General features: G+C 32.6%; 1 protein-coding gene across 1 annotated transcript in view; it reads right to left on the bottom strand.

Annotated features, from left to right (window-relative positions):
* Nucleotides 1–16,585, bottom strand: part of LOC131847008 (uncharacterized) — a 162,362-nt gene that overhangs the window by 60,050 nt on the left and 85,727 nt on the right. The window contains exons 2-3 of the mRNA XM_059196444.1: nt 6,603–6,882; nt 829–965 (exon numbers count right to left, since the gene is read on the bottom strand). Coding sequence (XP_059052427.1) covers nt 829–965; nt 6,603–6,666 — 201 coding nt within the window. The 5' untranslated portion in view covers nt 6,667–6,882. The remainder of the gene's footprint in view (nt 1–828; nt 966–6,602; nt 6,883–16,585) is intronic.

Below are 16,585 nucleotides of genomic sequence, written 5' to 3'. Positions count from 1 at the left end.
CAATAATAATTAAAGAATCGGATTATACAATGTACATCTATTACTTTATCATCATTACATAGTATAAAACAAAGTCGCTGTCGCTGTCTATCCATATGTATGCTTAAATCTTTAAGACTACGCAACGGATTTTGAAGCGGTTTTTTATAATAGATATAGATTATACATATAATACTGTATACCCGTGCGAAGCCGGGGCGAGTAGCTAGTTAATAAATAAATTATTAAATTGTTAATAAATAAATTATTAAATTGTTTGTTCACTGGTGAGGTTGAACAATGGGACTGACATGTATTGAAAATATTCACAATGTTAATTACTTTATTTTTATACATCTTTCTTTAGCCTATTTGTTGAGTCATATTTCACAACAAATTGTATGAAAATTATATCCTAAACACATAATGTTAATACACATACATGGTATATGTTTGTATGTCGTAAATGTCTACTCTGTGTTATCCGCCTAGATTTATGTATGTATGTGTATTATTTTATTATATATGAAGGTATCCGCTGAAAATCAGCGTCCTGGCACCCCGTCACGACATATGCTGAGCGGAGACCTATTTGGTACTGTAATTATTAATATAAAAATGAAAATTAAATTTTAAAAATTATTTTCAGTGTACCAAATAAACAATTTTCTTTCTTTACATACAGAGAAGGGAGAGTGTTGTTAGTAACGAGCATCCCCTTGCTAGTGCACTATGCACATATGTCAGATTTCTCTCCCCTAGTAAAAATCGGAATTGATTCCTTGTGAATTTGTCACAATGGCCAACAAATACTTTTAACAGCTTTATAAGTATATATTTAGTATGTACCTTGCACGCAAAAAGCGCATTCTGCCAGGTGGCCTTATTCTCGCTGAAGAAGTAACAGCTGTGCCCGAGCCTGATGAACTGCGGGGGGCACACGTATGACATCTTGGTTGAGTTACGGTGGCCTTCCACTGCTATGTCTGTGAAAGAAATATCATTTTATGCATCAAAAAGACAGAGCAACACAATAATTACTATAAATTATATATATACAACGAATTCAGTTATTTTTATATTGTTCTGTAAAGGAAATATCATGTTATGAGTCAAAGTAACAGAATATCGCTATAATAATAATAATCTCAGGACAATTCACACAGCGTCATCTAGACCCAAGTTAAGCTAGCTAAAGCTTGTGCTATGGGTACTAAGATAACTGATACAAATACATAGATATTTTTTTTGTAAATACATACATACACCCAGACCGATACAAACAATCATACTCATGAATACAAATATTTGTGCCGTGCGAGGAATCGAACCCGCGACCATCGGTATAAAGCGGTGTGCTACACCGCTAGACCACTGAGGTCGTCACTCAATCACTGTAAATGATATACGAACTGAGATATTTTTTTATATTAATTAAAAAGACTAATTTATGATTGTTTGCCACTTATGTTATATCTTTTTTAATACACTAACTGGCAAACGTAATTTTGCCTGCATCAACGTAACTTTCCCGTTTTGCAACAATTTTCAATAAAGCTCGGCTCCATTGGTCGTAGCGTGATGTTATATAGCCTATATCATTCCTTGATAAATAGGGTATGTAACACTAAAGGAAATTTCGAAAAAAATCGAAAGGTTAACTAGATTCCAAAATAATCTTCTACAACTTCACAAGTATATATAGTTAAGAATTAAGAAAGTTAATTAGGTATATTGTTGTATACAAATTAAGTAATTTTTTATAAGTATATATTATCACCTCACCACTGTAACATTATTTAGTATTTCTAGGTAGTGAGTATATCGGTGAAATAATTGTACTACTAATTGTACATTAGTAAGTTTATTTAGTAGTGTGCTACATGGCTTATTACTACTAACTATTCAGAGTTGGAAAGTGAACTGTTTTACACTGAGCTTAAAATATGGAGACTCAAGGTCTCAAATGTTGACAGAATTATTGTGTGTAGACACATATTTAACTGCAGCAAAGCTCCTATTGGTCGGAGCGTGATGTTATATACATTATATAATTCCTCGATAAATGGGCTATGTAATACGAAAATAATTTTCAAAATCTAAGTAGAAATTAAAAGTAGGTCCTAATATTATTTTCTACAACTTCACAAGTATAGATACTTAGTTAAAGCATTTGAAATTTTGATAACAAAATAATGTGATGACATAGAAACAAGATTTAGAATATAGTTCACCAGTATTAGACGATAAGTGTCATAAATAAAGTAGAATTAGTATGACATTTACTAATGTTGATAAAGAATTATCGTATTGAAAATTGTTAGGGTTCATGAAATTAAGTTCATACAAAATATTATTTAGAATTTTAAAAAGGTTAAAGTGAAATTTTATCAATTAACATTGCATTGAAATAAATTACACTACATTGTTTATTATATATGTTTATTAGGTCGTATAAATTATTTTTTATTTCTTAAAAAAATGATATTTTATAATTTATTACACTTTACACAGTTCCGGACTGTGTTATTTTATTTTATAACATTACATAGTATAAAACAAAGTCGCTGTCGCTGTCTGTCCGTCCCTATGTATGCTGAAATCTTTAAAACTACACGACGGATTTTTTTAGTAGATAGTGATTCAAGTGGAAGGTTTATATATATAATACATGTACCCCGTGCGAAGCCGGGGCGAGTAGCGTGTATATAATAACAAAGTCCGGAGCTCTTCATTATTTATCGTTTATTTATTAATATATATAGATAAGACTTTTTATTTGTATCTTAGTATAGGTACAGTAATAGCCGTAATTACAAATGTTATGCAATAAAGATTATTTAAACCAATCCAATAGATTATGGGTAAACCTGCATGTGTATGCTACAGCAATAAAACATGGTTCATAGCTCAGTGTGGAGAATCACTCAAGGAATACAATATGTAATAATTTTCAGCAATATCCTCGAGTGTGAATGTACTTTTTAAAAACAATTTAAAAAAATGCCGTATGAAATAATATAAGATAAATAAATAATAAAGAAACTTGCAGTAGATGTTATTCATGTAATAACTATTACTATATAATAATATTCCAGAAGAATTCACACTGCGCCATCCAGTCCCAAGCTTGTGTTATGGGTACTAGACAACTGATACAAATAAATACATACTATTTTCTCGTTTCTGTAAATGCATATATAATATACATAGAAAATACCCAGACCGATGCAAACAATCATACTTAAGAATTCAAATGTTTGTGCCATGCAAAGAATCGAACCCGCGACCATCGGAAGTAATATAGGAATAGGAATATTTTTACCGATTATCTTTATCATGACACATTGTTTTATTATTGGTCCTTTATACAATTATTAAGTCAAAACGTTCAGACAAACAAAAGTGCCAGTTCCCAACGTGGCGTCAGCCGTAAAAGGTCACAAGTAGGGGAACCGCTTCAGAGATATGCAAACTAGTTATATTTCAAGGTCAAGTTCATCCCAAAAAAGCGGACAGTCGGCCGTGGGTTGCATCTTGTGCTGTTTTTAATTCGTTAACAAACACTCGTGACATCCTTGTATAAATCTTTATTTACAATATTTTTAATCTGTCCTATAATCATATTAATTACTAGCTGTTCCCGCGACTTCGTCCGCGTAGAATTTAACTTTATTTTTCTAAAATATAAGTAACCTAAGTTACTCCTTTTACATCAGCTATCTGCCAAATAATGTCCTGTCAAAATCGGTCCAACCATTTCAGAGATTAGCCCGAACAAACAAACGGACAAGACAAAAATTGAAAAAAATGTTATTTTGGTGTATGTACCGTATTTATTCATATACATGTAGTAAAAAACGGTTATTTCAATATTACAAACAGACACTCCAATTTTATTTATATGTATAGATATAAATAAGTTTTTTTTTTATCTTTAAGAATGTAAACTAAGTCCCATGTAACAGCTTGTTATATATAGTTACTAACTTTTCCCGTAAGTCCGTCTGCACATTTTTTAAAAGAATTAATTAATTCAGTGTCAATTTAGATTATGTTAAAATTATACAATTTTTGTTACTAATAAATTCATCAACACTATAAAAAGACTGTGCCAACAGAAAATAATACAACCTGCCCTCAAAATGTTTTCCAATTATGTATTGTCCTTAAATTTTTGGGTAAAGAGTCAAATAACTTTTGTTCTTGGAAACCTTCCTTCACAACATTAAGGGTCGGTTTTATAATACTAGGTAAATATTATCTTATCTGTGATACTAGGGTACTACCCTATGTACTCGCAGTATGGACTATCCATACTGTGAGTACATTTTACAAACATATTTGATATAGACAGCAGCTTATGTCCGGGATACAATATATCTTCACGTCAAATTTCATTATCATCGGTTCAGCCGTTTAATTGTAAAAAGATAACAAACAAACAGACCATCTGTCTGATCAACTACCTTCGCATTTATAATATTAGATTTATAATTTAAAGATTGCGTTTTAAAGAAAGCAAATACAGAGAAAGTGTAAATACAATCTCTTTAAAAATCTTGTTTTATATATACCGTTGTATTCAGAAAAAAAAACAAGGAAAGTCTGGGAGCTGTTACTTTCAATGGGTTATAAGTTGGCAATAAAATACAGACGAGCTCGTAAAATCTGACGAGATGCTGAGATGTGGTAAATCGCGCACTTTATGTGCTAAACTTTCGTAGTTACGTTGACAGACAATCGGAAAATTCGATACGAAAAATGAATAAGTGCCACTACAACATATTTCCCAATTTTGAATTACAAATTGAATATTTTGTCTTATTTATAACATACTAGCGATCCGTCCAGGTTTCGCACGGCTGCGTTATAAATCTTTGAATTTCTCGTAGTGTTCTATCACTCCATGTATTGCTGAAAATTGCATTAAAATCCGTTGGGTATAATATAAAACATATAAGCGAATACACACCGGCGGCAACTTTATTTTACTGTGTAAAGATATTTCACAAAATTATAAGGTACTAGTCAAAGAAGACTAGTACTACAAAGTCAGTAATTATAGTTTACTCATCGTAAATGTAGAGTTATACATCAAATATCATTATTCCATATGATTTTGGAATTTACTTCTATTGTATTGCACAGTTGTTTTAAATGCTTGATTTTGAATTATTGATTTAGAAAATGTTTTTTTTTTCAAATATGTTTTTCGATTTCAGAATATTTTCAATATGAAGGTAATTGAAAAAGGACTTAAATAATAATAATAACTCTAGATTAACATGTAGTACCAAACTAAACAGAGCTTGTGTTATAGGTATTAGGCAATTGATAGATATACTTAAATACAAACAATCATACTCATGAATACAAATGTTTGTACCGTGCGAGGAATCAAATCCGCGACCAGAGAGACATTAATGTATATTAGACAAATGTTTATGATTAATTATGATAAAAAATATTTAATTGAATCAATCAATTAATATCAAATACCATCTGTATTCTGTTATGTTACGTAATAACAGTTCTTATGAACTAGGTAATAAATTTCATAATAAATGCTGTCGGACACAATTAGTGAGAACATGCTATAATTTCAATTATTATTGAGACGAAGTCAGTGGTACAGTGGTTTAGCATATTGCATTACTTTACAATGATCACGGGTTCGTTTCGTTCGTTACAAAATCCCAATACAAGTAAGTCAAATATGTCAAATAACAATATTAATAATTATAATGAGTGAGGGGCCGTTCAAGTATTACGTAAGCACTATGAGGGGCCAGGGTCTTTGCTTTGCTTATTTTGGATGACAAGGGGGGTAGGGGAGTATATATGATTACGTCATCGGTAGTTATTTACTTTTTTACAGGAATGCCAACCTTCACATTGTCTCTGCTAAAAAATACATTTTTTTTTCGAACTACTCTAATGCTGTTGGCCGTAGCTGGCCTTAACAGCTTCACCGGACGTTAGGTGCGAGTGCAGATGACACTCCAAACCCGCGGAAGGACTTATGGAGCGGCTGAAGGCCAACTCCTAACTGACGGATACGACTTTAGTCTGAGGGCACCACTAGGGTTCGAACCTCGGCTCAGGCCGTCGTAATTTCGATCCCCGTTTCAATTGGACGGGGGATCGATCGGAGGGGATATACATTAACAGAAAATGTTTACGTAAGTATGGGGGGGGGCTTGCTTACTTTTGCTGACGGGGGTGGGGGTAAATAATTGTAATATATTTGTTTACGTAATACTTGAACGGCCCCTGAGGACAACTCACACAGCGCCATCTAGTCCCAAGATAGCTCTGCTTGAAGGGTACGACTGATATAAATATATTATTATTGTTCTTCGGAATGGAAATGTTAATCATTAGAACTAGTGGTTGACAATATACAATATCAGGTCGTCTCCACGTGTTACCCGGTAGTGGTTGTTGCCTGGAGAATTCATCAAGATGGGTTATGACTGACTGACTTTATGCTTATTCTATCTTCCTTCACTGGTCCCGCCAGCGCTTAACGTTAGCGTTAGGATCATTCCATCATCATCAATTAAAAACGTGCCCTAGTGTAAATTATATAAAGTTACTAATTTATTTATTATACTTACGTTGACTGCAAAAGATGACTAGTACTGCTATGAAGTATATCCCTCTCCTCTCTAAAGCCTCCATTTTCACTATTTTTTATTACGGATTCTGAACTATTACAAAATATTTATAAAAAAACTGAACTGAATGCGCACAAAATCACTGATACACACTATTATGTCATTTTCACAACTCTACTAATGATTACGAACTTATTATAAAGTGGCAACACTGTGTATAGAGGTGTAATGTTGTGACTATTATCGAATCCGGTAGGTCATCGACTCACAACGATGTCACCTGAAACAAAAGAAATTGAATTATTAATATTTCATGATAATAAAATAATTGTATTCTGAAAAGTAAAATTCTAAAGACATACATATGTTTTGTTAATTGTAAACACAAATTTGTTATATAAATATCGTAGTTGCTTGTGATTAAGGTTGCGCTTAGTATATTAAATATATTGTAATGTGTCATTGTGTTACTGTTGATGTTGGTTAGCTAATGAATAAAAAAAATACTTAATTTATATTAATCAACTTATTATTATTTAAGAAATAAATCTATTAGTTTATTAAAGAAAGAAATCTTTTTCTTTTAATTAAGAAATCTAATAATATTATAGTATACAAATTAAGTAAATTTCAATCAATATACAAATCTCTTGAAAGTTTAAAAGCACCTATTCTAACACGTTAAATAAGTATATAACAGGATTTTACCACGTTGTAATTATAACTATTAAGTTCCTGATATTACGGCATTGTTGCAGTAGCCATGTTCACGGGTAAATTGAAGATCAGCGGATAGATGATAAATTATAGGCAGACATTCGTCTCGACATTTGTTCGTCTCACTACACTCATCTAGGCAAACTATACTCACAATATTATCACTGTATCGAGAACGCAAGAATAACAAATGACACGTTGTAATATTCTGTAACTTTCTTAATTTTACGTATTACGTATATAATTATATATTATGTAATATATTTACAGCGGTAAATACTTGTCATTGTCAGGTATCATTAAAATAAAAACGTGATGTTTCTTTGATCAGTACGCTCTTTGCTCTTTGCAAAATACATTTTCTAAACACTAACTTATCTTGTCGTTTATCTATTTTGTGGGAAATTACAACTCAGTCATATTCTAGGATATAATCGGGTTCTGACTGAAAGATATGGTCAAGTTCTGATTTCTCTATTATATAGATTAACGATTACGAAAATTCCTAAAATTCCTAGCCTGAGAATCCATTTCGCATTAATAATCATATCGCAATATACATAAACACACTAAGCTATCTGTGGAAGCAGTAGCCCTAGTTGTACTATTAGTACCTATACCAATAGAGTTTATGTTCAACAATTAATTTGTATCTAGATATAACTGCTGGTGGAATGGTCCATCTGACCTAAAAACGATAATCATTCTGACGGCCCGATTTCTGCAGCCGTTAACATAGCTTTCTTTGCAGCAATTACTTTCTCAGTCACAGTATCAAATATTTGTGTAATAGTAACATTTAATTGTATTTATGAAATGGAATTAAAATTTATTGGTTCAAAAATGTAGTTAGAGTTTTTTAAATAAATATATAATTTATAAAAATACACATACAATAAATATGATAGGTAAACTGGTCTCCACTCCACGTCTCCATAACTATTGTTTAGGAGTGTCAGCCCCGGCTCTCTTGGTAAAAATGAAACAAATATTTGTGCATTAAATTTATAAAAATTTAAAATAAAGATTCAAATACTCAAGTTTACCAAGTCGGAATGTTTATAACTATTTAATAGATATGTGGACAGGGACGAGTGAAACACAAATATTGCATACACAAATTACATATTTATACAATCGTTTAACAAAGTGCGAACATTAAAAAAAAAAGAGTACAATACGGAATGTATTACAATTTCAATTCCACCTCCAGCAATAAAAATGTAATACAATTTTTATTGGTGGAATTGCGTTGCAATGGCGGATCTATCTCAATAGAGAGAATCAGTCAACTGTCAAATATATGTGAGGAATTATTCATAAGTGATAATAAAAGTATAAATTAGAATTATTAAATATTTCCTATACACCTACCACAGACCAAGTTTTTAATTCGAATGGTTGTCGTGTTTTTGTGGAAATAAATTTTAAATTATTCGGACCATCATGTGTTACAGTTTGTAAACATAAAAGATTTCTGTGAACTGTATTTTATATTCCAAAGATTATTTAGAGATTAAGATACTTTTAAACGCCGAGTTTATACGAAAAAAAAAGATTATACGAAATTTACTGTCGTAAAATCTGTGTCGGCAAGTAATCTACCTTTGTTTAAAATAATTTACGATAAAGAAAGTTGACAGTGCGCACTATGGTGACCGTAGATATTGAAAGGTGAATGTTAATTTGAATTTAAATGCGTGTAAAATATTAATATTCATTTTTAGAATAATGGATAAATATACAAAAACAAATAATAATAATACTCTTGGACATTTCACACAACGCCATCTAGTCCAAAGCTAAGAAGAGCTTGTGTTATGGGTACTAGATAACTAATATAAATACTAAGACATATTTTTTTGTAAATACATATATAATATACATAGAAAACATCTAGACCGATACAAACAATCATATTCATGACTTAAAATGTTTGTAGCGTACGGGGTAATCGAAACCGCGACCATCGGAAGTGGCGGTTTACTTCTAAATTATATAATACTAGTTGTCCCGGCAAACGTTGTTTTACCTTAAATTAAAAAAAAAATTAGGGGTGGACTACCCCTAACATTTAGGGGGATGAAAAATAGATGTTGGCCGATTCTCAGACCTACTCAATACGCTCACAAAATTTCATGAGAATCGGTCAAGCCGTTTCGAAGGAGTATGGGAACGAAAACTGTGACACGAGAATTTTATATATAAGATAACATTCTGAAAATTTCACCATAATTCATCCAGCCATTTACGTGTAATGTATGTAAATCTATGTTTTGTAAGACCATTGAATGAGATGTGTTTCTCTGCTACAAAAATTAATCAATAATGTAACAAGTACCATTAAAATGATGTAAAAAGATATAAAAAATGAAATACATAAATATCAGCCCCGATGGATTTGTAATTGCTAAGAAAAATTGAGATTACTAACGTCAATATTTTTGCTATGCGTTGTAGAATGTACACAGAAATAGAAAAACAGAAAATTTTAGCCGTGTCACAATTCCATGACCTTATTATACGTAAAAATTTCAATTTATTTAGGTATATATAGATCAAAACAAATATATAATATCATAGTATATGCTTGCACATTAGTTTCGCCAATAACCCGCATACGCGCTGTGGTTGAAATTGCAATTATTAAGAGCTTTGAAGTCGCCGAATCTCTAGGAAATAATGACGCGCTTTGTTTAACAAAATTCTTGGCACATTTCGTAAGATATCATTTAGTATTCACCACGGTGTCTGACCTATGCCTTGTAGGGACTTAGAAATGATCGGTACTTTAAGATTATTCGTTGGATTACGTAAATGGCTGGATATAGGAATGTCTTTTAGGGTAAGAATATACTTTGATATTTTTTTAATGGTGTAATGTAAATAAGCTGTCGTTCATCTGATAGCGAATTTTTTTTCTGTTTTTAGTTGCAAATACCTTTACAGTTTTACCGAATGATAGGAGAGAGTGCAGAGGGCACTCCAAATCTGCGGAAGGACTTATGGAGCGACTAAAGGTCAACTTCTGCCTGGATACTGAATTTTGTCTGAGGGCACCGATAGGAGTCTGAACTTTGGGATCAGGCCGTCGTAATTTTGATCCCCGATTGAAATGGATCGGAACGGAAGCAGATGGTGAGTGATAACCTTCTTATGTAGAAATGAATAGCTAAATGATACGACTATTGCATAATATTGTAAAGGCAGTATGAGGGCTATCCTCATTCCCATTCTGGTAGAATAAGTCACTATATTTTTACTGTCACATTCCATCCTTCAATATATATAAAAACTAAATTATGATTCAATGTCATGGTTTATTTTCGATCTTTATTCCAAGCGAAATGAAAACAGCTATTTTTGATTCTTACTAATATTATAAATAATATCGCAAAATATACGGTGCTGTTTCAACTGAGGAATTGCGCCGTAAATCATAGTTGCTATTATGTTTTACCATTTCACTTTATAAACGCAGTCTGGCTGCCGAGGTGTTTTCTAAAGAACCGCATTGACGATGAATGACAAACAAACGTACATCATGTGAAATAATAATAAGTTTTACAATGTATTTGGATTATTATTTTTTTATTGGATATAGACTTGAAGATTATTGGCACACAACGCTCTTCGTGTACAGTATAATAATGGGTTTAGGATGTTGTTGGGGCTCCCTCGGTACTGTAGCGCATCAGAGATGTTTGCGTAATAGAGCTGCATCACTGATGTCTAGAATTCGGGAGAGTATAAACAGCATCCTAACAACTGTTGAGAGTATACCTGATTGTCAGCTCCAGAGGTACTGGATATCGTTGCATTGTGGACCCAGTGCTTCTGGACGTGGACACAGATATATAAATTACATGTATCTCTCTATATGTATATAGTATAGTATAGTTTTTACTAACACAATATGGATGTAATCCGAATTAAAATAAATGATAATTATAATTGGATATAAATTTGAAAAAAGGCATGTATTTTTTATACTACGTCGGCAAACAAGCAGCCCATATGGCCCATCTGATGGTAAACGGTTGCCGTAGCTTATACACGCGGGAAACAATACGGAAATGTTAATTTTATGAGGTGAGAATCCGATTTAGTTGAAATTATTTATGTTTACTACAAATGTTATTCACTAATTAAAAATACTATTACTTTTTTTTCAACTACGGTTTTTTTGTATGGATTATAATGGAATGGCGCACCTGCGCGCGTTAATGATTTAGGCTGGCGGGGCACCAGTGGAGGATGATAAGATAAATATGAGTTCAGGTCAGTTAACCCATCACGAAGGGTTCCAGGGGAGGTCAACCTGAGTAATGGGGTCATGAGTCCATATTACTAACAATTTCCTTCCCCTCTCAACTACCGTATTTGCCAATTCTTCTTATGCCAAAGGTTGGCGATTTCTTTTTTCTAATCGCACTGTTTTCACCCACTCTGGTCAAGTCCGAATGCTACATTCGTAATCGTCTACCTGAATGGCGTCCATTTTTATTCATCGTCAATGTCAGGCTTAATACATATTTATTTATGACCATGCGAGTACTATACTAGAGGGATACGTATAAAATGTTTACGTCTCCCTCTCCATTTTTATGTCTTGTAATGACAAGAGTTTCTTTTTTTATGTAATCAAAGGTGGTCGATATGTATAGGGTTGTCACCATTTTAAGAAAAAAAAAGTGTTTTTATAAATATACTGTAAATTACTTTGTTACATCAGTCATGACATTAATTAATTTAGTATGCCAGCTTTTGCCAAAGAACGTAATTTATACGTATAATAAAACATTTTTAACTAATTAAGAAAAAAAAGTGTTGATTTTATTTTGTATTATTAATATAATAAAAATTATTCTTATTACAATAGTACCGACTTCAGAAATGAAACAGAGTCAGTGACTTATACAGACGCGCCGTATTTACTATGAAGAGACTTCCTCATGAAGTCGAATTGTCTCGAAACGGAAACATGGTAGTTATATACATAAATATTATTCATTGACGGTCTCGGTGGTCCAGCATTTTAGCACACCGCCTTACTTCCGATGGTCGCGGTTAGGTTTCCTCTCACAGTACAAACAGTTGTATTTCTGAGTACGATTGTCAGCATCTCTATTGGTCTGGGTGTTTTGTGTGTATTGTGTATACATACATAATCCACATAGAAACCCCAGTAATTGTGTAATTTTATAAAGAAATATGTAAATCTGTGTATTTATATCTGTTGTCTAGTACTCATAACGCATGCGTAGGTTAGGTCTAGATGATGTGTGATTTACTATATTATGTAAGCATAATTTGAAAAATATATTAGTACTCAGTGCTCCTTCTCTGTATAAACAATAAGTGTACGAAATTTCATACCCCTTAGTCCGCGCAAATTTCATAAAAAAGCTGCAAAGTTGTTACATCGCGTATTAATATTGTTGGAAACTCCAACAAAAAGAGGTATTAAAACCACTTCATTTATTTATTTCATAATATTTAAATATATATAGAACGCTCTGTTTTCTAGATAACGATTGTCATTTGTTTTCTTTTCTTCAATATTTTTTTACACCGCTAATAGTATCGACATTTTAATAAATATATATAACTAGCTACCCACCCCGGCTTTGCACGGGTGTACATGTATTATACATATAAACCTTCCTCTTGAATCACTCTATCTATTAAAAAAACCGCTTCAAAATCCGTTGTGTAGTTTTAAAGATTTAAGCATACTTAGGGACGGACACACAGCGACCGCGACTTTGTTTTATACTAACAAGGACGGTAGGGAAAAAAATAAAATTATAATGTAAAAATTTGACGTTCATAAGCGGCTAAAATGTCCTACATGAATAAATGATTTTTGAATTTGAATTGAATTTGAACTATGTAATGCTTATAATTTAATTGACAAATTTCGTGTTTTATAATTATTTACAACGATTATACTCACGCACCTCATTGAGATTCACAGAAATATTATTATTAAATATCCATATAAATGTATACAGTTATAAAAGTATTGAAGTAAAGTCGTTACTAGTTTTCACCATTGAATATTGTCAGTATATATGACGGAACAATTGTATGCTAGTGACAATGAGTCGAAAGCTTTCTCTGATATATAAATAGACATTGTTTAAGGAAACGGCTAGCTACAACGCGATGGACGTATGATTTCTATTGTTCTATCGAATAATGGTGAATGCAAGAGAAATAGTAATAAAATACATGGCTATTTATGTTAATAATGATGATCATAATATCCTTGGACCATTCATGCAATACAATCTACATCCAAGCTAACAAGAGCTTATATTATGAGTACTAGACAACTGTTTTAAATACATACATTTGTTTATATATAAAAACATGCATAAGACACACAGAACCAAACTAATGCAAGAAATCATATTCATGAATACAAATATATCGTGCGAGGAATAGAACCCGCCACCATCGACTAAACCGCTAGACGAGGTAGAGCAGTGAAATCACTAGTTATGAGGAATGGCAACGCATGAAGAGTGCCACATATATACATGATAACGTGATGTCCATGGTTCATATAACGTATTTACATAATAAAAAGTTATCTAAATATTTATATCTGATATATTTGACTGAGATAGTCAGACAGTAGTGACATAATAAAATGCGGGGCTGCTCTATTGGAAGCAGCACTCTATTTGTCATATATTGAACACATCATCTATTTATAGTTCAGGTTACTGATTGGAATATTTCTAAATGGAAAAAAAATAGTTGTATCAGTTGTGTAGTACATAACACAAGCTCTATTTAACTTGAGACTAGATGGCGCTGTGTGAATTGCCCTGAGATATCAATATAATTATAATTGTTCTATAGAAGACGGTTACAACTCAGGTGATCACTTTAATCAAAAATAGGTATAAAAGTGTATGTAAAGTAATAAGACCGCATTTAAACTCACCTTCCACAAGGTTTAAGGGTTGCGCTTAAAAAAACACCATAAAAGTAACACCGACCACAGCTATCGAGTAAATTCCCACGTGAATAACAAAAGTTTACGAGCTATCGCATCAAAAATAGACACACCGCAGACACAGACCACCCCATTGAAAACAATAGTCGCTGGTAAATATTGCGGTGGCGGTTTTTCTTTATTTTAAAGTTCAAATTACTCATTACATTTCATTGCCAGGAGTGATTATAAGTGTTGAACATTATCTTTTTACAGAGAGAGAGAAGATATACTTAAAACTTTTTTGTAAAGATAAACTATTGATGCAGTACATACCACCTTACTTCCGAAGGTCGCGGATTTGATTCCTTCCATGGTACAAACGTTTGTTCTTATGAATATGATTGTTTCTATTGGTCTGGGTGTTCTCTATGTATAATATGTATAGATTTACAAAAGAGTATCCAAGTATTTCTATGAGTTATCAGGTACCCATAAGAATATCTACTTAGACTGGGACTAGATGACGCTGTGAATGGTCCTGGGTTATTATTATTTTTAGTAATATTAATATACCGTTATGACTGATACTGCAGAAGAATTACTGTCGACGTCGGGTCGAAGTTGCGTTCCTCACGATGTCCTATTTAACATTCCTATATTGCTTGGTGGGCACGGTCATACGATTTCATTGTGGTAAAGAAGAGCTTCTTTCACTGCAGAGACAGCGTGAAATATAAATTGACATTAGACTTTTTTATTAGTCTTGACCAGATTTGTTTTCACACCTATTTGTTTGTTAATAGGGGTAAAGTCAAATCCCGACTTCCAGATTCGCATTGCAGTATTTTTTATTGGACTCTATTCTCCGCATTTAGCCTCTCACCTAGGTCGTTGTGCGTGTAGAGATGAGATTACTAATGTAGCCAACTAATCTCCTCGCAGAAGCTTCCTTGTGTCTTCACAGGCTTCACGAAGCATTCCGAGAAATTCTGTAAGTTGTGTTGCCACTTCTACGCATTCCAGGATTACGTAAGAGGCCGTTTCTTCGGCCTTAAAACAGCCTCGACAAAGAGGACGGTCTGTAGCACCTATTATGTACAAGTGTTTGTTTAAGGGACAGTGGCTCGTACTAATTGTTGTAAAACGATTTCAATTTGATCTCTATTTAATTACGTCAAAAGTGCGCCTGCTGTATATAGTTGTAAATTTATTCTGTTGTACAGCATTTCAAGGTGAGTATACTTAGTAATCAGATATTACAATAAGCCACAGAATCAACCACCCGTATATTACTCATAGTACATTACTTGAAGCGTGTAGTAATTACAATTGCTTTACGACAAGTTTTATTTGCGACGTTGTTTCTACATATTTATAGGCAGGTCCAAAAAATATAAATTCTATATTTAGGTTTTTTTTTATGATAATGGAATGGTGCACTCGTCTGCGCTAACGGTTTACGCCGGCGGGGCACCAGTGGAGGATGATAAGGTGAACATGAGGTCAGGTCAGTTAGCCCATTGTGACAAATTCACCAAGAAATCTCGATGGTTTCCAGGGGGAACAGCGTGGAGGTCAACCTGACATGGTACATTACTAGCAATAAGATAATCAATCCACATTACTAACAATCCCCTTTCCCCCTCTATATTTAGGTTTGCTGCCTGTAGCAAATAACACACTGTTACCTTTTTTGGGAATTTTTGTGCACACTATATTCCTACGCATGTGAGTAACAACTCACATGCGTAGGAACGAGAATAATATTTTAAGAATGTAACCAATGTAATTATGATCTACTTATTATTTTTGTTTTTTAAATTACTGTGCCTTTAAAGCAAATAAAAGTATTATTTATATATATATATATATATATATATATATATATATATTTATATTATTTTTCAAGCCTAAAATTATTAAATTAATTAATAATTGGGGGAACGGGATAGTTAGTAATTTGATATTACTAGCAATGTACCATGTCAGATTGACCTCCACGCGGTTCCACATGGAGCTATTGCCTCCTACTGAATTTGTCATGATGGGCTAATTGACCTGACTTTACGTTCATCTTATTATCCTCCACTGGTGCCTCGTCAGTGTAAACCATAAGCGCAGGCGAGTTGTAATCAAGCTATTCCATTATCATATATTAAAAAAATCTAGTAACATATATATAAAAAAACTACAATACAGAACAAAAAATATGTTCAAGTATTTTGTTGAATATAGAAACTATACATAGAATTGTAATAGCCGTTAATCCGGTTTTTTATTTGACTATATGTTAGCTAACTAGTTTTTAAGT

This window comes from Achroia grisella, unplaced genomic scaffold (genome assembly GCF_030625045.1).
Source record: "Achroia grisella isolate CSIRO2021 unplaced genomic scaffold, CSIRO_AGI_Agris_v1 utg515, whole genome shotgun sequence".
Taxonomy (NCBI): domain Eukaryota; kingdom Metazoa; phylum Arthropoda; class Insecta; order Lepidoptera; family Pyralidae; genus Achroia; species Achroia grisella.
The sequence above is the reverse complement of the archived record's forward strand: the minus strand, read 5'-3'. Positions and strand labels throughout refer to the sequence as shown.